Source organism: Falco biarmicus, chromosome 10 (genome assembly GCF_023638135.1).
Source record: "Falco biarmicus isolate bFalBia1 chromosome 10, bFalBia1.pri, whole genome shotgun sequence".
Taxonomy (NCBI): Eukaryota; Metazoa; Chordata; class Aves; order Falconiformes; family Falconidae; genus Falco; species Falco biarmicus.
In genome coordinates, this window is record NC_079297.1 from 3,315,580 (window position 1) to 3,338,227 (window position 22,648).

The window sequence follows — 22,648 nt, forward strand, 5'->3', positions numbered from 1 at the left end:
AATTTGTTCTTGTATTAAGCTTAGGGCCTCATGATTGTGCCATAATACATTCTTCCAAAGGAATGTCTAATCCCGAAGGGTAATTTATCACATCGCTTGACGCTTTGTTTCACTGTTTAATTACCACAGTTTTAACAATACGTACCCTTTTTTTCTACAGGGATTTTAATATATTTTTTTTAACCTTCGGTTTTCAACTACACTTACTGATATTTTTATTTCTGAAGGCATAGGACAAAGCCCCCTCTGCCTTCACCATGCAAAGAAGGAATAAAACGCACCAGACTTCTGTTATTCTCAGTATTGCTAAGCACAGTGTAGGGAGTCAGCAGGCACCTGGGCACAGGGCAGCTGCTAAAGTCAAGGGCCAAATGCTGGATGTTCGTTTAACTTAATGAGAAAATTGTGGAGTCCTTGCAGAGTTTGGTGCTCTGGTCCATGGCTGAAACTCAGGCTGAACAGACATATTCCAGATACAACTGATGAAGCATAGCTGCGTGTATGTATAATATATTATTGTACATATTTTATGTACAATATGTATTATTGTACATAATATGTATGGTATCACAGTCTCCTTTTGCTTGTGAGGACACAGTTGTCCATACAAATACGGGAAAATCCAAGTGGGTGAAGGAGGTGTGTGTGTTGATTTTTTAAAAAAATTTTGTGCTTTCTTCTGAAGAATGATTTGCAGTGGAAAATAACCTTGTGCATCTTACCTTAGTTAATGCCTCTGCTACGGTCTTTCCCTTCACAATGAAAGTTTTATAAGTCCTCATATTGTAATAGAAGTTTTACAGTCGCAAATGATGACAGTTAGCAAAGCATTCACATTTCCCTAGAAAATTGTGTTAAAATGGAGTCTGTGAAGGAGAGAAGAGCTGTGCTTATGCTCTCAATGTTATATCTTCATCTTTATGGTTGTTAACATAGTAATTTGTTTGGGGATTTCAAGGAGTTAATATTCCAAACTTTTCAAATGGGTAAAAAACAGAGGGGAGGGTGGAAGATGAGGGGGTGCTTCTGGTTATTGGGGACTGAGCGTATACTGGTGGAGATTGGATGTCTGCTTAAATAACGAGTGAAATCACGAACCATCCCATTTCTTATCCTGCTCTGTTCTTACTTTATTCTCCATAGTCTATCACAGCAATTATATATCACAGAACACTTGGAAATGAAGTATATAAAGCCTTTTCTGGTAGTTTCCAGTAGACATGAACTTGTACTGTTGACCTGTTTTACATTTTACAAAGAATTTGGACTCACATAGCTGAATTTTTTCACAGTTGACCAGGGACTTGAATCATTTGTGCACCTGCTGAGCAGGTCATCCCTGTCCAGCTGGGTGGATGCTGGGCTCAGTGTTTTGTCCCTCCTGTTCTGGTGGCAATGTGTCCAGTCCTTATCCTTCTATGTTCCTTTGCCATCTGACTTTCTCAGTACTTCAAATGTATTGCAGTTGTTGCTTCTGGTTGAGAAACATTTCGTTAGCTCGGTGAAGGAGGTTCCAAGGAAGATTTAGGATTTTATTATCGTGTACTTCTTGGTTTTGCTGTATTATAGCCTGCACTGTTTTTTGCTGTGATTAGAACCATAGCAGGCTACTAAACTTTTCCTTGGGACCATCAAGTTGCCCTGGAGCCAATATGTAAACTCTACATTACATATGCAAACTCCAGATAGCCGTTCCAGTTTGCAGAGGAAAGACAACTTTCAGCTTACAGCAGCTGCCTGCCGAGTAGGAGATAACCAGGAAGCTGGTTAAAAAACATAGAGTTTCACTCTTGTGAGAAATTTCCTCATCTTTCTATTTGCATTTGTTCTGCATCAGAATAAAAACAAATATTTTCAATATTTTCAATCAGAGTGACATTCTTAAATACATTTTTGAGTATTTTCCTTTTTGTTTTCTGTCTAGGTTTTTTAAACATTTAAATTAATATTATTGGTTTTTCTTTTTTCAGAATGCAGAATTATTATATGATACGGCTTGTCTTTAAAATAGATTATTTTAAAATAATTTAGAACAGCTGCTTTCTAGTGATTGAGTCATCTCATTTTCTAGATTAGAATGTCTTGTTTGTTTTGTAATGAAATGGTTTGATACTTGGAACAAGTAATTAAGATAAATAGCATACCAACTAGGAGACCAGGTGGGTTTTTTCAGCATCATTCTTATTCCGGGAAAGTGCTATAGTTCTTCTCCAGACATATTTCTGTGCCTTTATTAATTACTCCAGAGTTGGAAATTTCCATAGTTTCTTCTTGAAAATTTTTCAGTGTTTGATTCCCTGAAATTTCTCTTGCTTCAGAGATTTTTGTTAAAGTCAATCAAGAAGAGTGGCAACTTCATGTCTTCATTTCACCTGGATATAATTTGATACATTTATAGCTGAGAACCAACTTATAAGTGATATATTACAGCACTTTTTTCTTTCTGTAGGAGAAATCTGACACAGAGACATGCATACACATGAATGCATAGGGCGTAGCACTTCCCAGTTATTCCAGTGAAGAAATACGAACACCTTCAGTCAATGGAGGTGATGCTGGCTGTAAGAACCGTTGCAGAGCTGGACGGGAGCCTGGGGGGGGGGGGGGGGGGCGGGCAGGGGGACTGCAGCTGGTCACAGCTGCTGTGGCTGTGCTGGGGGGCATAGAGGAACAGAGACAGAGCTCTCAGGTGTTAATCCACACTTTGGGGTAGCACTAATATCTAAGGGACAACAGATATCTCACTTGGAAGAGAAACATAAGTTGTTTTTCCTGAGCTGGAAGAGAGTTTGCCTCCTTTTCCAAACAGAGGGCTCTGTTTTCAGGGTTACTTCACCTGTTTCACCTGTGGGTTTGGTGCTTAACCATTAGCACTCAGCAATTGCAGAAATCCATAGAATTCCTCAATCACACACACACACACACAAATGTTTAATTCCTCAACCACACACAAAAAAAAAAATATATATATATAGAGGAATGTAATAGCCCTCTTTTTATAAATGGCAAAATGGAGACGCAGAGAATGTCAGCTTATCATGGCCATGACAAAAGGCAGCAGAGGTGGGCGCACAGCCCGTAGGCTCTCCTGGCAGTGCCCGTATATATCTTCCTCACCACTTCAATCATTCTGAGCTCTTGCAGAAAGCAGAGAAGAGCTCGATGCTGACTGATGAGAGCCGTAAGCTGGTAACTGGCTGTATCTGAGGGCACCGTTATGCTCAACAGTCCCATGAATGTTTCTGCTTATGGACTGAATGAAACGGGACCATGCGCACAATTTTGTTCTGTTGTTTTTCTGTTCTCTTGTGTTGCATCCAGGTACTGTTCACGTATTACAATGCTGTGTTTTGGGGACAAGGATTGCTTTCTCTGAATGTCTGCACATTACTTGGTGTAACAGGGTTCATATCTATTGGAACAGAGTCTCCACTGCAGAAACAGTAATCTCACAGTTTGGCTATGCCACGAGTCTCTCTTTACTGTAGCTTATATATCCTAAAAAAAAAAAAAAAAAAAAAAAAAAAAAAAAAAGTTTGGGAAATACTGAAGTCTGCTCTGAGCAAGCAGTCTTTCTGAAAATTGACCCACTCTACAATCTCAAATCATGGACACACTCTCTCAAGAACAGTTTTCTCCTTCTCCACTTCTCATGGTTGACCCAGGTTGTGTTACGGTCCCGTGTACTCATATTCTCTGCTATAGCCAACAAGAAATAGACTGTTTTGTTTTTCTTTTTTAAATCAGTGACTTTTTTTTTTCCCCTCTTGAAAGCTTTTCTGGCTCTATTTGCCTTCAGGCGATAGTTCTTTTAATGAAGAAAAATAAGTTTTTGTAGTGATTTTAGAAGTGGTGAAGGTAGATGAATACTTTTATTTATACAGAGATCAAGGAGAAGTGCGTCTTCCACTTACATTTATAGCCTCCTCTTTAATGTGCTTGAAAAGAAATACCACTGAATTTGCATAGACTGCTACCTGGACATCCTGCGAGTGCAGTTTTCAGTGGCCCAGCAGTAGGAAATTCTCTTTCTTTTTCCCAAACTCCTATTTTTGCTGGTTCCCCCTCAGAATTTTATAGAATTGCTATTTCTTTAGCACTTGATTTGCAAATAGAGCACACAGATTACATCTGTTCATTCCTACCAACTGGATTAAATGCATTTTTCTTTCTGGATTTTTGTATGACAATCACTGGGTCGTGACTCTTAATTTAATGTGTTTGTTGCTTGCTCTAACTCTAAATGGTGCTTTTACAGATTCCTTTGCCTTGAAGCACCTTGATGCAACCATCAGTTTAAGAAACAGTTCTTAAACTGTTAAAATATTGTCCTATAACATGCCACATTGGATGGTCCTCACCTCACCTTAGGAAAAGGACTGAGTGTAAAGATTTCTCCTCCCTGTATTTAATTTTTTTTGTTTGTTTTGATGACCATTGTGGGATCTCTCTCAGGTTTCTAGCAAGTAATAAAAATTTAAAAACTGGTTGTAATTCCTGGAGAAATTAGTGGGTTTTCAATAAAATCATATGCAAGCTTTCTTAGTTATAATTCCTTTAAGAGTTCTGCTTTTGTAATTTCTTACTGCCCTGTAGGACTAGTTAAATTCATGGCCCTTCTCCATTACACTGCCTTGTCTTGGGTGTCAGCTCTAAATTGTTCTTCTCTGTCCAAATAATAGGATTGACACAGTCACACCCTTCTTTCATGTCAAGAGCATCAGTCTCTGTCTCTTATTTATCCTGTTATTATCAAACTGCACCTTTTTAAACATTGTATATTTATTTTTCCTCAGAATGTAACCTTTCCCTCCTGTCATAAAGCAAGTGACTTACAAGTTTTCAAAGGCTCTTTCAGCAAAGCTGGGAATTAGATTCTTGTGGAGTCCCTCATAAAAAATTGAAGACATCGTGTATTAACATACATTGATTTATTCATAGTGTTTCATTACAAATAAGCGAGGATCCCATAATATCAGGAAAGGTTAGGAGAGCAGTGGAGCACGTTATATTTTATTGACAGCTCCATTGAAATTGAGCTGCCTTTTGGATTGAATTTGGAACGCAGGCAAGGAATTGGCTGGTAAATAAGTCATGAGTTTTACTCGCAGGTATCTGTATATGAGCAGGGATGCCATGGGTAAGCGTAATGCAGCTCGAGCAGCATTTCGAAGGTGTGCTTTCAGCTCAGATTCCTCTAGAGGTGTGTTAGCACCAGCTGCATGTGTATTCGCGAGCGGCTCTCCAGGTCTGTAACCCTGCTGACTCACAGTCCCAACCAACCCCCCCCCACCCCCCCCCCCCCCCAGGCATGGGACCACGTGTGAACCTGCCATAAGCGCGGAACAGGGGGAGGGAAATGGTACCCAAAGCTGGCTTACAGGCACAGGGGAGAAGAAGAGAAGGGCTTTTGTCTAAAGACTTGGTGATACTTATTTCATTTAAACATCCAATTTCATTTTGGTCTGGTCTCTTTAGCACAGAAAAAGACTTCCAAAACTTCTGTTGTCAGTAAAAGGCTCCCATTGTTTTCAGCAGCCTTATGAGAAGACCATTTGCCAGAAGAAAAAAAATATAATACTTGATAGAAAATGTATGCCTGTTTGCACCAAAAGTTTTTGTATGCTCTGGGGGATTGTATGGGAAATTCTCATGAAAATTCTGCTGGTTGTGCTGTGTGTGCTCTGGTTTGGCTGCAAAAGTTCTGAGTTTTGGAACAAAAAGCAATTATTTGCAGCTTTTGTTTTAAACCGACACATGCTGAGGTTTTAGTGGCGAGAAGAAATTAGTATTTTCCCTAAGTAGAGCCTTGGAAAATATTGTCATGTTTGTTTGACAGCATCCAAATACAGAACCAGTCACCAGAGATACTGAAATACTATCTGTCATGGTATTTTCAGTGTCTAGCCTCAAGAGATGACAAAATTGGGGAGCGGGGAAAGGCCAGGTGCAGAAGGCCCCTTATCACCTTGTCCTTGTTCTTCATTTGCAGATTACATACAAGGCCGTTGGGTCTCTGGATCCCAGTGCTGACCTGTCCAGCCAAAGAGGGAAAGTCTTCAAACTAAGGAATGAAACACATCACCTCTTTGTAGGATTATACCCAGGGACTACGTATTCATTCACCATCAAAGCCAGCACAGTCAAGGGCTTTGGGCCACCCATCACAACACGGATTGCAACTAAGATTTCAGGTACTGCTTTGGAGAAGAGAAAATAAATTTAGAAGGATTCATTCTTTAGACCCTGAAGCTGATGCATAAAACGATAAAAAGGTCTTTAGCTTAGTGTCTCATAGTTTCATAGGGCAATTTTTTCAAACGACCACAATCCTGTATCGCTGCGTGTGTGGGTTACAAACACAGTGGTTAATCTGTGGGCGTCTTAAAATATCCACAAGCACCTTTGTGGAACATTAAAAATGAGAGCCTTTGTTAATTCTACAAATGAACTATCCCTATAATAATTGCTGGTATTTTCTGCATGGCTGGGGAAGCTCCTTCAGTAGTGTGACTTTTATTTTCACAATGCACAAAAATGGATGTAACAAAGTAATTGAATTAATAGTGCAAGGAGACTAAAGGAGAAAAGCTGGGTTTATGTTTTCTTTCTAAGGGCAGAGTGAGGGCTTGAGGTAGACAAGTGTATGAAAGGCACTAAAATCAGGAGGCACGGCAAAGAGAAGGTGCAAGTTTCTCTAGGGAAAAAAAGGAAACTTAGGCTAGCTATCAAAATAAAAAGATGGATAAAGGGATGGTAGAGATGATATTGGGCAGACAAATATAGATTTTAATTTCAACATTTAATTGATAGCACTAAAGTAGGTTCTCTAACAGTTTAAAACTGTCAGTTTTTGGAATACCTTAACTGTGTTTTCAGTAAAGCCAAAATAAAAGTTTGGCACATCCAGGACACTTGTAATGCTTGAAATTATGGCTGGGTGCCGTGGAAAAGAGTGCACTACAGTGCATATTTTCCATTGCCCTATTTCAAAATCGGTTTAATAAAATAAGTTGTTAGTAGTAAGTGACAGTGTGAATTTTAAGGAAGCAAAAGGTATCCGTTCCCTCCACTAGGCATCAGCGGGGATTGGACCATTAACATTTAGTGCAGAAGCTGGTGTCTCAGCCACTTGAAGCAAAGCCATTAACTGCCCTAACAGCTCTGTGGACTGTTAGGGTTTATGCAGCCCTACTGCTAAGGGAAGGCACAGCGTGCACTGTATTCACTTGTTACCAGAGAAATAAAATAGCACAGTAAATGGCAGTGCTTTTTCTCTCTGATTCAGTTTCTTTGCATTTTATTATTCAGTGAGTGCTTAAATTGTGTTAAAGCCTGTGTGATTATTAGCTGTATGCACACCAATCTTGGCTTATTGTACATTTTTCCTTTTTTCTTTTTTTTTCTTTTTTCTTTTTCCACCTTCCAAACACCTGATTCACAGTAGGTAGGCACAGACTCCATGCAGGCATTTGGGTAGTCTCTGACATTCGATTATCTCATTGCATGGTCAGTCCGTCAGTCCTACACATGTAATTTGGAAATTACTGTTAAACTTGCTCTGAGAGGCAATCCCAAGGTTAGTAGAGAGAAGAAGGATTTTTGCATTGACTGGAATGTCCTTGTAAGACTATAAAGATTTTAATATGAAAAGTCATCTGTGCTGTAGCAATGTGTGTGTATATGTTTATATGGACACACTTGTTTTTCTCTTAGTCATAATTAAATGGCACAATTCCTAGGGATTTCTCTTTGGGCAGGAGCGGGATCTTGCAGAACAGGCATTAAATTGATGAGCAATGCTTGCTGTTTTAGAGACATCGCTGCCAATTGTCATTTTATTGAGGTACTACACAACTGTCCCATGTTGAGAACACAAGAAAACTACTATATCTTATTTCAGTGTCTTGTGTCTAATACAGTCTCTGATTGCTAAATTACACGCAGTACCATTAGCTAGTCCTGCCAAGATGTATGTTTCTTGCGTTTAGTTCTTGACTATATGGTGTCTGTAAGTAAGATTGCAAATTCTCTGGGGCAGGTGCAGTGTTTTACAGAGGAGATAGCTAAACAGGTCTCATGCACAGCCAGGAGACAGAGAATCATAGACTGGCGTGGGTTGGAAGGGACCTTAGAGATCACCTAGTTCCAACCCCCGCCGTGGGCAGGGACACCTGCCACCAGCCCAGGCTGCTCCAAGCCCCGTCCAGCCTGGCCTTGGGCACTGCCAGGGACGGGGCACCGCAGCTGCTCTGGGCAAACTGGTCCAGTGCCTCGCTACGCTCACAGTGAGGAATTTCTTCCGGACATGTAACCTAATCTCCCCTCTTTCAGCTTAAAGCCACCCCCTTGTCCTGGCACTACAGGCCCTTGTAAAAAGCCCCTCTCCAGCTTCCTTGCCAGCCCCGCTAGGCACTGGGAGCCGCTCTAAGGTCTCCCCAGAGCCTTCCCTTCTCCGGGCTGGACCACCCCAACTCTCTCACCCTGTCTCCACAGCACAGGTGCCCCAGTCCTCTAGACACCCGAGCTAGCATATCAGAAACAATTTATTGGCACCAGTGCAGCACCACTGGGCAAGAAGAAGCTGCTTTAAGAAGGATGATGGAGCCTACAAAGGCAGAGCCCAGCCTGTTCCTGGTGTCCGAACTGGCCCTGCGACCTTTTTGTAGTGCTGCCATGTGCTGTAGCTCTGGTCAGGGCTGGCACTTATCTTGCTGTGGCATCTCCAGCAGATATGGTGATCTCTGGTATAGAAGACCACTGGTGACATGCATCTTCTTTAAATGACTCACACTGCTTCCCCTTGAAGCAGAGCACCTTTTTCAGAGAAATCCTCGTTAAGGAATTGGCATTCATTCTGAACTCATTGCCAGCTTATTGACAGGGAAGTCAGTAGCTGAGCTGATAATAGCAACCACCATTCTTGGCGGTTTTCAGGCATTTAGATAAAAATTCTGATTGTAAACAGGATTACAGTGGAAATCACTGTGAGAGGATTAAATATGGGGTCCCCCGTGATGCAGCTTGTCCTTGTGAGTTACAGATGAACTATTTGTGTGAATTCTTCTGTTTGCTTTATCCTTTAAAGATATTTCAACAAAACTTGCATCTTTGGAATAAATTTGATGCTGCTCTGATCTCATGATCTCTTCAGTTTTTCTACAGTAAAAATTGTCCCAAACGGATGTTTGCTATTGGGGAAAGAAGAAGTAATAAGTGAAATATTTTTGCTTAGGAAAGCTATCCTATTTTCATGAAATGATCCTAACAGAAGATAACAAAGCAGAAGCAGAAAGTAGACTTTGGTTAAGTGTGAATATACAGTGTTTTCTGTTTTGCTTTGGGGAACACTTCAGCGAAGCGATGGTGGTACCATGGCTGGGTAATGCCCGAGTACACTGTTGGAAGCCGTACCAGCCCGCTGCATGTTGATTCAGCATCACTAAAGCACTGGGGTAAAATGTCATGGATTCGAGTGCTAAGATAACCTGCCTAGTTGGTGCTTCTCTCTTTTCATCTTTCGTGCTTTATAACACACCCTCCAGCCTATCAGGGAGACAGCTGAAGTCTATGTATTAAAAACCCTGAGATGTGAGAGGTCTAATTCAATGTCCAGAACAGTGAGCAAGAGCCAGGTTTCCTGGGTGCTGTTCTTAGCTCTGCCACTGATTTCACTCATCCTGAGTGGTCTTTTTATAATGTCCATGCAGTTTTCTTTCTTCACCTTTAAAACTAAAGGAATGATCCCATCTCAAAGGATTACTAGGTCTTAAAAATTTAAGACAGGATTTTCAAAGCCTGTCTGAAGATTTGGGCATCCAATTCCTGTTTAATTTTAATAGGAAAATAGTGTACAAATAGTTAAGTGGTTTTTACAATTTTGGCCGTAACATTGGGAAGTATTTTGATGTTTCATTTGAGAGATGTTAAACGGTCTCCAAGAAATGTTCCTATTGCGTTGCCATCACTACCAAAGGCAGTAACTGGTGTATAATAATATGTTGCTCTTCGTTCTGCTGTAGCACCATCGATGCCAGAATACGACACGGACTCCCCCCTGAACGAGACTGATACTACCATCACGGTTATGCTGAAGCCTGCTCAGTCCCGGGGAGCACCTGTCAGGTAGGTGTTTTGTCTTCTCTTTTCACAGTTCTCCTCTCTCCTTCCTCCCCAGGCTTCACTCACGCCTCTCTCATTCTCATCTGATAATGCAGCTGCTGAAAGTGAACGCTGACTAAAAGGCCAACTCTGCTGTTGATTCTGCCTTTCACAGTTCCCTTTTATAAACGCCTCAACCTACTTGCCTCCTGCTGTTGACCTCCGGGAAGGATTGCTGATAGCATTGCACGGGGTTATTACCCTTTCAGCATCACTTCAGAAGCCTTTGCAGCGCGGCAGCACAGCAGTGCGTGCTGCTCTGTGCACCGAGCATTGCCATCCAAAGGTGGAGGCTTCAGGTCTCCATCTCCTGCCCTCTCTTCCATGATGTACAAGGTCTTTTTGTAACTATCATACGAATGCCCCAATGATCTTTAATGCTTGCGGGATGCGTTCGCTCAGATTCTGGATCTAACCGCACTCACCACATCTTCACGTTGTAATCTGGCTGGGTGTGGAATGAAGCAGTGATCTAGTCCAGAAAAGATGCACCCTGGTTCAGCGAGGCTTCGCAAGCTTTAGGTAAGCAGTTTCCACTGGCAGAGGAGAGGTTTAAGGGGCAGGGAGCTGTGGAATAGAGTGGGGACCTTGCAGAAAGCATTGCTGACTGCCTCTGAGATGCCTCCCGTTCTTAGTGATGAGGTGCTGGAATGGGACACAGCTGCAGATCTCTCCCTGACTGTGGAAACACGACTCTCGGAGGTCTGTAAGGTCTGTACTTCATTGCTGTCTTCTGTCCGGGTGAGTTTGTACATGGCGAAAGCAGCAGCACACTCGAACAGACCTCCCTTCCGAGCTGGCGGTGCCTTATCAGCCGGTGGCAGGAGTGCCAGCTGGTCATTCATCCCGCAGCCTCCTCAGCTGACAGCATGAACTGGAATTGCTTATGATAAAAATTGTGGCTGCTGCTTTGCGGGGGTATCCAGGAGCTGTGGCCTCCTGGTAGGCTCTTCAGGCTTCTACCTCCAGTTTTGACAAGAGACTCCTCAAGTTTTTCCTGTGGGTGGTATTTTAAAAACCCGTAGCCCCTTCCTTCAGAAGGACCTGGGTTTCTACACCCCACTGACAGGTTCTTAGTGCTTCTGAAGGATGCCCCACTAGGTATTCAGGGGCAGTAAACTGCCTGATCTAACGGACTATCCTGTTGGTGGCCCACCCTGTGTCACAGGGTTCCCCCAACAAGCATTGATACTCTGAAGGAAAAAAATCTGCTCTTTAAGACATAGCACCATCCTTTTCTGTTTTTTTCTGAGTAACGTATTTTAAAGTTTCCTTTTCAATCTCTGCTACTCCATATGAGCAAATTTAGAAGCCTGTTTGCTGAGTCCTTTAGGGATGTTTTTCTGCTGGAAAAGAGCAGTAAAATCACACAGCTCTGTTTTGTTTTATTTCTTTATATGGGGGAACATTCCTGTATCTCGTTTTACCACCTGCTGTCTTAAAAGTGTTGCTATTTTGTCTTTTTATTGAAAACTCTTGTGATTTTTCTCGAAGTCCATTTACTATACTTTAACTGCATTCAGTGAACAATGTCTTTTCCAGCAAATGCATCTGGTAGATGATTTGGTAGAGATTTTTATAAATTTTCACTCTGGTTTCTTTTAATTGCATTGTAGGCTGTTACACACACATTTGCAGAGTGTGCAATATTTATATGCCACATCTAAGTGATAAGATTACTTCTTTTTAGACGGCTGTTTCATTGATGTACAGACGTGGGTAGGAAAACCAGAATGGATGAGGAGGGCAAGGGGGAGGGCATCTTGGTGAGAATTTTAGCTTTTTATTAACTATGAATGTGTGAATACCTTTCCCTGTGTAACCATATAGATTGTTTTAAGTCTAGCCTCAACAAATCCAGTTACTTCAGCTCTGGATTTTCCCAGCCTCTTCCCTTTCCTTTCAGTCTGCTCTGCATACTCTCCAATTTGCGTAAATTCTCTGGAAATGCCATATCCAAAAGCAGGTAGCATTCCCTTGGAGGCCTCAACAGCACTCATCAGATTAGGAGAAAACATACTGTGAACTGCTTGTGACACTCTTAACACACAAGAATTAGGTGTTTTTTTCCTCCTCGGTGGTTTTTTTTGTGTTCTAGTTGGGATCCAATGAATCCTCTTTCTTGTTGTCTGGTTAGCTGTTCTAACTTTTGGTGCATGTGTTTTATTTCTCCTTTACAAGTATAGTATTTTCCATTCTTCTCAATTAAATATAATAAAATTGATTTTCAAAATGCATTAAAATTCTGATACAAACTTAAGTGACTTAGAGCCCCTCTTAGTCTGATGCTGGGCTCTGTTCAGTTACTGAAGGCATTAATGCAAATGCAGATTTGAGACAAGTGACTGGGAAAGCTCGGTGGGAGCAGCGAGGTGGCGTGGAGGTGACGGGGGGATCCCGCACAGTGCAGTGTGCTGATCTCCTGCCCTCCCTTCCAGATGTGGCCACGCTTTCCTAGATCCCTTCCCTTTTCATGCTGACCTTTCCTATCCCAGCCTGCCTGAGATGGGTTTGAAAAGATACTTGAAAGTAGTCTGGAATAGGTTGGGTTTTTTTTTTTTTTCCTCACAACGTTTTATAAAACCTCTGACATTCACTGTGCGGGAATAGGTTGACCCCTCATCTCATCAACCTGACAGTTCCTGCTGTGCAGGGCCTCTGTGTTTTTACTATAGTCCTCCCAAAATGAAGATGGAAAAAAAAGTACTATACAATAATTATTCTTAATATTTCCTCTTGTATGCTAGGGATGGTGAGTTGGAGTACATGTAGGGGTGTGACTGTAAACTAGAATCTATACGTAAGATAGTTATGTGACTTTGTCTCGTGTCTTTTCGTTCTGCTGTAGTCTGAGCAGCATACAGATGGAGTATGGTCTGCAAGAGCATTTTTAGAGGAATATTGTAGAATATTTAAAATAAGAGGCGTTGGATTTCCATTCATCTGAAATGCATGTACACCAAAGCCAAAGTCACTTTCAACATTAAGACATTTCTGATGTTCCCCAGTGTTCATGATAAATAACTTTAATTAAGTTGTTTATAAAACTAACGATCACAAACTCGGCATTATTAACAATCTATAGATAACAATGAAGACACTTTCATATGATCTAATAGGAATAATATAAACTTAGATCTTCTTTGATCTATTTTGCCTATTGCCAAAATAAAGATGAAGCCTCTGCCGGCATAAATATTCTCCCTTGTGGCGAAGGCATTTCATTCTTGCCTTTATTTTCCATGGTATAACCTGCAGAGCTTGACTTCATGTTGCCCTTTAAAAATAACTTTTAGGTGTTCTCATATCAATCTAAAACCTGTGAATGGTGCTATGATTGATTTGCTGGAGACTGACATTCATCTATAATAGATTCAGAAGAGGAAAGAAGAATGCAAGTGTTCTCAATCTTTACTCTTCAACTCTTCCCTGAAAATCTCCAATGTGATTTTGAGGATAGTTCTGCCTTTGAATCTGTTATTGTCGGGAGGGCTGAGTCAGCCCTTCATAGATTATTCACATATGACATCTTTAGACCTCTATTTGAGAATTTATATCCCATTCACTGCTTGGAAATACCACTGTGAGGGATTTTATCCCGGTGACATGTCCACTGGGCTGGTTTTTCTGTGTTGGCTGTTTGAAAGTCCATCTGGTTTATTAACATGTGGTTGGTTCTATCAATCTACCTATATTACTGTTATGGAGAGCATCAAATTTCCAGAGCGTGTATTAGTTTTGAGGATTTCAGAGTTTAAAGAAAAGCTCACCTTAGGTGTGATTGCCCTGTCGATATGCTGCTCTGTGTAGGGGAGCTGTAGGACACTGTAGAAGGACTTCAGAGAAGAGTTTGCAATTGTTTTGGGGGCTGTCAGACAGTGGAGAACTTTTTTGTTGGAAAAAAGATGAATTTAATCTCCCTATCTTCCTGCCGTTCTCTGAGGTTTAGCCACCTGACCCCTGTACTGTGCTAAATATCAGTATTATTAGGACAGAGGTATTTAATCTTTGCACCTTCCTTAATGCATACAGAAGTTGTTGGGGAAAAAATATATATATATATGCTTGCAGTGTAAGTAGCATGTGTAAGTGATCCTGAAGAAATATATTCAGGTAAGAGTCATTTATTGTGTATGCAACGGTCAGATGCCTGTAATCACTTTGGTGGTGAGGAAGGAAGGGTTAGTTTATTAAATGTACATCTTAAAGGAAATAGGTAAATCTAAATAGGAGAATGGGAGTTTAAGTATTTTAAATATATTTAGAAGTACTGAGTAAAGGTGAAACAAATATTTTGCCATCAACAGCCAGCCAGTAGGAGAAATTAATTTATATGAACCAAGCCCCATGTTACTCGAGTATTATCATCCGATTCTTTGTCTTCCAAGCATGAAATAAAGGAAATATTTTTGGTCTACGTGATGCTAAACAAATGCAGAGAAAACAGCTGTAGTGTTATTTAACAGAACACCTAAGAACGATGGTTTTTTCTGGTTTTGTGCTCAAGCTATTCTCCAAGCAAACAATCCCACTTGATGTATCTGTGTACTTATAAATTCCTACACATAGTAACAAATGAAAATTTTCTGGACTGGTATTGCTTCCATTTTATATTGGAGAAATGAGACTTTGACTAGATAAAACTTGCCTTCCATTTTGTCTGCAACAAAGTAGAAATTGAAAATCTCTGGAGCCATAGGCTATAACTTTAATCTCCAGATAATTCTTCTTTGTGTGTGTTTGTGTTTTATGTTTTCAGGCATCCTCTGTTCATCCTGAGCTTACATTTCCTATATCCCTCTTGCTAGCATCCTTCTTTAGATTTTGTTTTTAATGTACAATAGTTCTTTCCATCCTTGTGAAGGAGTGGTCTACAAGCCTAGTGACCTTGGTTCTGTGGTGGAGGAGGAATGAGACAAGAAGCTATAAACCTGCAATATCTGCTGGGGGTTTTGTTTTATTTTACAGGTGATGGCTTCGGTGTATAGATCTCCATAGCTATATAGGGAGCGATGCTGTTCAGCTCGCTGCTTTGCAGCTTCTTAGTGGCATCATGTAAGCTTGCCTCGGGCATTTATGTTGATAATTAATTCATTAATGCCAAGAAAGGGTGGCAATTTCTTGTTCTTAAAACTCCCACGCAGTGTACCTTGTGTTTGAAAATAAAGACTGGAGTCAAGGATCAGCGAAACGATAAAAAAGGTTCTAATGTTGAAAGCTATGGGAAGCATAACAAATTAATGTGCCCTTGGTAATTCTGAAAGTTCAGCTGCCTTGATAGGCATGTTATAAATACCTGGAAAATAAAACTCCTGGCTTGCTTTTTCTAAATGCATTCAAATGTATGCATCACATGACTTGGTTGATTGAATACAGGGCAAACAGTCATCACATTAGATCTTTTCATTTTGTAGTATCTAATGAGGAATGAGATTATCAATCTAGGCCTCTGATATTATAAGCCTAATTATCTGTATTAATTAACATCTCCTATAATATACCTCAGGGATATTGTTCTGAAATCACTCAAGCTGGGTTTCTCCCGCATGGCACTCTGCCTTTAATTTAGGCCAGAGTTTGAAGGTAAATGAGTGAGTTTCTTTCCTCTTAGCTATTAACCAGATCTGCTTTTTCTTTAACAATGTGTGAATGAGAGAGAATGAGAACTTGGGTGAGAGGCATGGAATCATGGCAGCTGCATAGATTAGCGTGATGATTTTGATACCGAGAAGGACTGGAGCGGAGTTGCATGGTAAGCATTGCCAGGCTTGTCCTCCTCAGCATGTCCAAACCCTGGTGAGCTGCCCAGAGCCTCGCCAGAGCCTGAGCACATGCTTCCGTTTCAGCTGGAGTTGTTGCAGGGTGGCTTTACATCATGCATGACAACTTCAGCAGTTCTTGATGTTATTCTGAATCTTAGAAGTGCTTTGCCTTCTGTTATCAGGAGAGAAGCAGAATGGAGATACAGCGATGCAGCAGGATGCAAGGTGACAACCATAATTATCAGGAAAGAATATTTAGCCTTTTATGTAGTACAGCGTAATTAGCTGAATGGATGTTTCTAGGCTTTTTTAGTTCCCCCTGAAGAGTCAGGTGTTGGCCCTAAAAAGTGAGGAGCGAGGCCATTTGGGGTCTATTGTCTCATCTGGTACAGGACAATGCGGGTTTTTTTACTGGATCAGCGTATGTTAGTCTGAGAATACTGTCCCTTAAAAGGCCCTAAAACTGCATTTGCCCGTTTATCAGCCCTCAGAAACACAGCCCTTCTGTCAGCCTGGGTGACCTGCCGTGTCTTACTAACTGTTTCACAGGGAGCTTTGGCAGTAGGCAGAAATGGGAGAGGAAATCCATAAAATCTGCTTATATTTTAATGATAATATTTTAACAATCAGATTACACATAAAGCCAATTCTTTTGTGTCAAGCAGCATTTTATTAGCTCTACAATGAAGCTTTTGCTAACACTTTTTAGTTTTATGAAGGCCTGAGGATACTGAGTGGGGAGTGAATGTTTTTGCATAAATATTTTATGCTGACCGCATAAACTGTCAGATTAAATTCCAGCAATCAAAAGGTTAATGAAGTCTGAACTTTAAGATGAGAATCACAAATGGATGGCTGTTGTGTCACATCAAGCTGTTGGGTGGTAAGATGAGGGACCAGGAGGACAAACCCATGGTTACCAGTGTGAAGGTTTCTTTTTCCAAGACGTTTCTTTGCTTCATAGCTCCCAGGGCCAATACGCCCCTTCCTTGTTATCACAGGATAAAAGGGTAATAGCAAACTGTAAAAAAAAATAAAAATATTTAAATTAGAAACTCTGAATCTTGAGGCATACTGCCAAGCCTCCTTTTGCCTGTGAAAGCCCTTGGATCGGACCCTTCGATGGGCTGGACGGAGCTTGACCACAGCTACTCAGGGTCAGAGCAGCCCACGGGAAGGAGCTTGGCTCTTTTTGTGGACCACAGAGAATGATTTACCTAATTGAAGCAGCTCCTTAAGATACTGAAAATGAGATGGGATGAGTCTGGGCACAAGTCCCTGGCAAACGTCCGCCCCTCAGAAGCAGCACACAAGTGTTATCCAAACAACAGTCCCCTCTACCAGGAGAAAGGATGATGAGTTCGGAGGGCAAGTGGGCTCTTTTCTGTTGCATGTGGCTTGCAGCGTTTATGCTAGCAAGTGCCCCTCAATGCACCTCTAATAGCACAAAAACACGATAAAAGGGCAGATGAGTAAGCTCTGCTTTGCTGTTGCAGACTAAGGCATTTCAGGATTTAATTATACTACAGGTATATAAATTCCGGAAACATGTTAATGCTCCCGTGATTAAAATTATAGAGGGCCTAATTGAAAAAGCATAAACCGAATTGAAGAATTCCTAATTATAGTTTGCTTTGAGGTGTTAATTTCCTCCATAATGAATGCATAATTTCTTGGAACTAGAAAAGGGGGTTGCTGCACCGGTGCGTGGGCTGCAGATGGAATGAAGGGATTATCATAAATGCAGCCAGACTATTCAGAAGAATAAACCTCTGCAGCCATGATGCTATTCTGCCTCTCTATAATTTCAGTTCTCCTTGCACAGCGCTTTTCCAAAGCAAAAGGCAGAGCTAGGAGTTAGTGAGGGATTTGCTTAGTGTGCAAAAGGAGGGGGGAAATAGGACTGGTTTAATTAAAAGTAGTCATGGTGCAAAAGAGGCAGGTGAGGAGAGAGGCAGTACATACGGTATTTCCCGTGGAAAGGTCAAACAGCAAAACAGAAGAGCAGGCAATGCCAACATCCCTCGCTGCCCAGCTTGACAGTTCCCCAAGTAACTGTAGGAGCTGATGTTGATGCAGCTTGAGGGAGTTTTCTGCCAAAGGATACACCTTATATGTAATGGTTTCTCTTGTTTTAAAAAAAAAAATATGCTTAGTTTTGAAGGGAGCTGGCGAACTACAGGATTATTAGATGCAACTTCCTAATGTTTAAATCTGCCCCATTGCCGCTGTGGTGGTGGAGGGTAAGAGATGTTTACAGATTATGACAGAGTAGCTGCAAATTGCTGTAGGGAAGCCCTTACCCTTAGGATTTTCCATCTGGCTTTTCTCCATCCTCAATTTTCCTTCATTCCGGGTGGGAGAGGTGGTAGTGAAAGTTCCATTTAAGACCTCTCCCTGGCATCAGAAGCATGATGATGTTGCACTTTTTGGAAAGCATAGTGTCCAGAAAAGGTAGAAAGAATGTGGCTGATACGCCTGCAGCTTCAGGTGCTGAAAATCTATATTGCCCTTACCCAGGAGATCTCATCTTTTCTATTGTACAGGGATGGTGTAACGGCAAGCAGACTGTTACCCGACCATCAGAGCCTTGACTGGTAATGAAGTGTGTCCTGAGCTTAGAAACAGAGCACATTCCCTCTTTTTGTCTTGTGCTTTTCTAAGCCTTCTAGTTGGGAGTAAAAAAAAAAAAAAATAGGAAGAAACCAACAAAAATATTTTTTCTAGTATTCTCTCTTAAAAAAAGACATCAGATTCTTATGTGTGGGTTTTCCCTCTGTGGTCTGGTAGCTAGGGTTGTGGAAAAGGGAGAGAAAGCTTTGAAATCCAAACTAGGTTATTTCTGTGTCCAAATGGACCTAGTTTCATGGAAGCCATTGGAAATACCCAAATTAATTCTGACTGAGAATCTATGCAAATACACCCATCCCCTCGTCCAAACCACCACTTTTATGAAGGACATGGCAGAAGGTATCGGCCAGTCGCAGTAAGCACGTGCCATAGTCTCTCCTTGCCCCGCAGGTCGTTCAAGAACCACTTTGGCTCTTCCATGTCCTTGAATTTTCCTTCTGGTCTTAAACTAGCGATCACCGAGGATGGCGATAAGACCGCAGTCAGCAATGCCTGTTTAATGCCAAGCGACATTAACAAAAAGAGGGTTTGGGGGTGGGTTTTTTTAGTAGATCAAACAGATGGCAGGTGGCTCAGGAGGGAAAAAACACCTCCAAAGCCACTAACATTAGCTCCTGTTGCAGCGAAAGCCGTATCTGTCTGCACTCATTATCTTTAATCTGCCAGCACAAAATAACATTGAACTGGAGAGATAGGGGCTGGGACTGTTCTGCTGGGGAGCAGCAGCTATTATGTCTAATCTGTGTTGCAAGCCAGGTCGGGCTTATGGGGAGATGGTTGAGATAGTGGAGCACAGAGCTTTGAAATGCCCTCTGGTTATTTTTTTTTTTCCCTCTTTCTTTCTTTTTTAAAATGTTTATTTCCAAGAAGATTAAACTGAGAGAATTTAAAGCATTTAAAATAATGATGCATAAATAATACAAGTAAATAGATGCAGTACCAGTGTTCTGGTGGTCTGGGTATAGAAAGAAGGTAATTTTTTGAGCTAGAAAGAAGGTAATTTTTTGAGCATGGATAGCACCTTTTATTAGACCAACTGACACAGCTGGGAAAAAATGGGCTTTTAAGCACACAAATCCTTCTTTTTGGTCAGTAAATGCTGACTGTCAATACAGTTGTCTTTTTGACAACTACTTAGATTTTGTGCATGTGGCCATGTTTCTTTTTGCTGTGCGCAGACACTGCAGCCATGATTAGACTTGCTCAGAACCAGAAGGGAATATTTGCATTTTTAGATTTCTTTCAGTAGTTGTCCTTCCTTGGAAAGACGTGGTCATTAGTCGCTCATAGAAGGGTAATGGTGAGTGGAACATTGTGAGGTTTGAAGCACCGATTTTAATATATGTATTTATGTATCAATGCACACACATATGCACACACATGGGTATTTAGATGCACACACATGCACACAGCTGTTTATTTAACTCGTCATTGTACCTGCTTATTAGCACAGCGTCACTACTGGTGTTTGTGGAAGTTTGACAACCTGTTGAGTCTTTTGTGTTGTGCAGTTTTAAGAACGAGGCAGTCTCCAGAACACCTCTTTTTCCCAGCTCCTCCTGCATCTCTGCAGGTCACATCTCTAGTGATGCCCAAAGACGTTTTCTATGTTATTTTGCCTTTTTGAAAGACTCTGTAGGATTAGCATATGTTCAGGCTGGAAACTCCAGACTCCATTAGGCAGAACATACTTGGCTGGTGGGTGGAATTAGGTATATTGTGCAAGAATGTGGGGATTTGTTTACATACAACTGATACTGCCTGATGCCAGGCAAATCACTCATCGCGCTTTCTGCATGCCACTGTTTATACATCTGTTGGGATGAAAGTCTACACACCTAGGGTCTGAGGCTGTGTAACATTACATTTGACATTACATTATCACTTTTTTTCCACCCCCCAGAAAAAAAAAAAAAAAAAAAGAACAAAAAAACAAAAACAACCCCAAACAACAATAACAAAACCAAAAACTCTGTTGCTTTCTAATAGCTTTTTCAATTTTTAGTCAGTTCTAGGAATTTTATGTGTTGCTGCAGTATGACTGCAAAGAAATTTCAGGCAAAGTATTCCGACCAGAGATTGCATTTCATATAGTGATGCTGGTAGGATGCTTTTCTACAAATACTAATATTTTGAGTTTGCTTTTCTTTTTTCTTAAGCTTGACACAGTGCACAATTCCTTAAATAGATGCCACCGCCTGTCCCACGGGTAGCTCATCACAGTTACTGATACTGATTGGGGGAATATGAGACCATACCTCTTTTCCATACAGGGAGGATGCAGCCTTTCAACTTTCGTTTTCTAGAGCCCATTTCAATCACTATAGAAATTTAACAAAGCTTGAAATTTTACCGATAAAAGAATTGCCGTGTGAAATCGCTACCCTTTGTTTCATTAATTTCAGGGTATAGCATGCCTTGGTAGTAAATCCAGACTACCGAACGGAACATGAGATTAGAAGAAAATGTGAAGAGGCTCTTACCAACCTTCTTGATTAAATGGATGACATTATTATTGGCTCTATCTCAGCAGGTTTATTTCATAGCAATGGCAGTAATTGCCATCTCTTCTTTCTATGCCATTTTTACAAATTTGGCTGAATTTGGGTATTTTGTTGGTATTCTTCAACTTCAGTGACTGAGTAGAAGAGTTAATTTATATGAACGTTAAAAGAACACACAAAAATAACTTTGAAATGAAGGATCTGGTGTGAATAACTTCGCAATATGAGAGACTATTTCCTTGAGTAGCATCACTATTATAAGCTTTATTTTTGTGAATGCTTTGCAGATGCGAACAAGCTGATTGATGACAGTGCAGCCCAGTGTTCATATCAGGCTAGCTTTTGAATCTGTGACATAGCCAAGCATGTTCTAGAAGATGACATCGCAGAACAATCTCTTTTTTTTTTTTTTTCCCCCCCCTGTTTTCTGCATAAAAGTGTTTATTGAAAGCTAATCTTAACTTCAGCGTATCGTATTCTGCATGGAGCTGCTCCAAAGTGTAATGGGAATAGTAGCAATCTTTAATTGATTTTAATGGGTTTCGAATCAGTTCTTAAATAGACAGAAAATTGCAGAACAGTGCACTGGGTCCTGCATGTACGTCCTAGGTGGCTGTGAAACTCAGTTCATTATGTTTTGTAGATTAGTTTCAGAGCTTCTGATTAAAGGTGCTATTGAAGATATTAAGGGTGACATTTTGTAACATGTGAAGCAGGTAACTCAATTCTCAGGAATATATGGCCAGCTGTTTGAACCCAGAAAACTTTCTGGACTTGGAAACTGTCTGTGGAGTCTATTCCGAGTGCCTGAATGTTGGATTCCAGGGTTCAGGAGGAGCCTGGTGAGGGAATACTGGCCATTATGGCCAAAGGGAAGCAGTACTGTGAGACTCAGTGTGTGCTCCAAACAGCAAGTCTCAGCATCAAGCTTCATGGCAATTACCCATTTAGTTCCTGTAAATTTTCATGGGATTTATGTTCTATAAATCTTTTTTAGAGTTTAGTGGGTTTTCGTTGCATTTTTTACAAAACCCCTTCTATGCACGTTCACGGGAGGGCTGCAGGCGCACTGTAAGAAGGATCTCATTTACTGTCTAATTTCACAGGGTTTTTAGAGTAAGCTTTATAGAGTACTGATCGATTTTTATAGGATATTTCCAGCTTCCATCCCCATTATATTTCCTCAGATTTCCCATTATTTTATTTCTTATTGTTTATGTGGCAGAATTTAGGCTTTTATTTCAATACCTTTATGAAAGAAAAAATAAAGATGTTGACGCTACTCTTCTGTCTCAGTTTGCATCACTGAAATCAACTTGGCCGTAAAACAAGCAATAGCTAATCTGAATTCTAAATGTGGGTGTCAGGCAACACATCAAACCCTTTCCCAATCCAGTATCCTGGGAGATGGCTCCATGTTGTCAGAATAAAAGCAATGAACCTTTATGGATATATACAAATATATTCACATTGGCTTAACCAAATTTGATGGGATCAGAAGTTAAATGGAAAACCAGATGATAAAAAAGCCAGTGTTACATATCTGTAACCTAGATTTTGTGACTTGAATGTTAACTTAAAGAAGAGAGA

The 22,648-nt window shown here is 40.8% G+C and overlaps 1 protein-coding gene across 2 annotated transcripts in view; it reads left to right on the top strand.

Annotated features, from left to right (window-relative positions):
• The window catches only part of PTPRT (protein tyrosine phosphatase receptor type T), a 453,474-nt gene that overhangs the window by 329,885 nt on the left and 100,941 nt on the right, over nt 1-22,648 (top strand). For both annotated transcript variants that reach the window (XM_056354779.1, XM_056354780.1), the window contains exons 10-11: nt 5,993-6,194; nt 10,023-10,125. In XM_056354779.1, the coding sequence (XP_056210754.1) occupies nt 5,993-6,194; nt 10,023-10,125 (305 nt within the window). The remainder of the gene's footprint in view (nt 1-5,992; nt 6,195-10,022; nt 10,126-22,648) is intronic.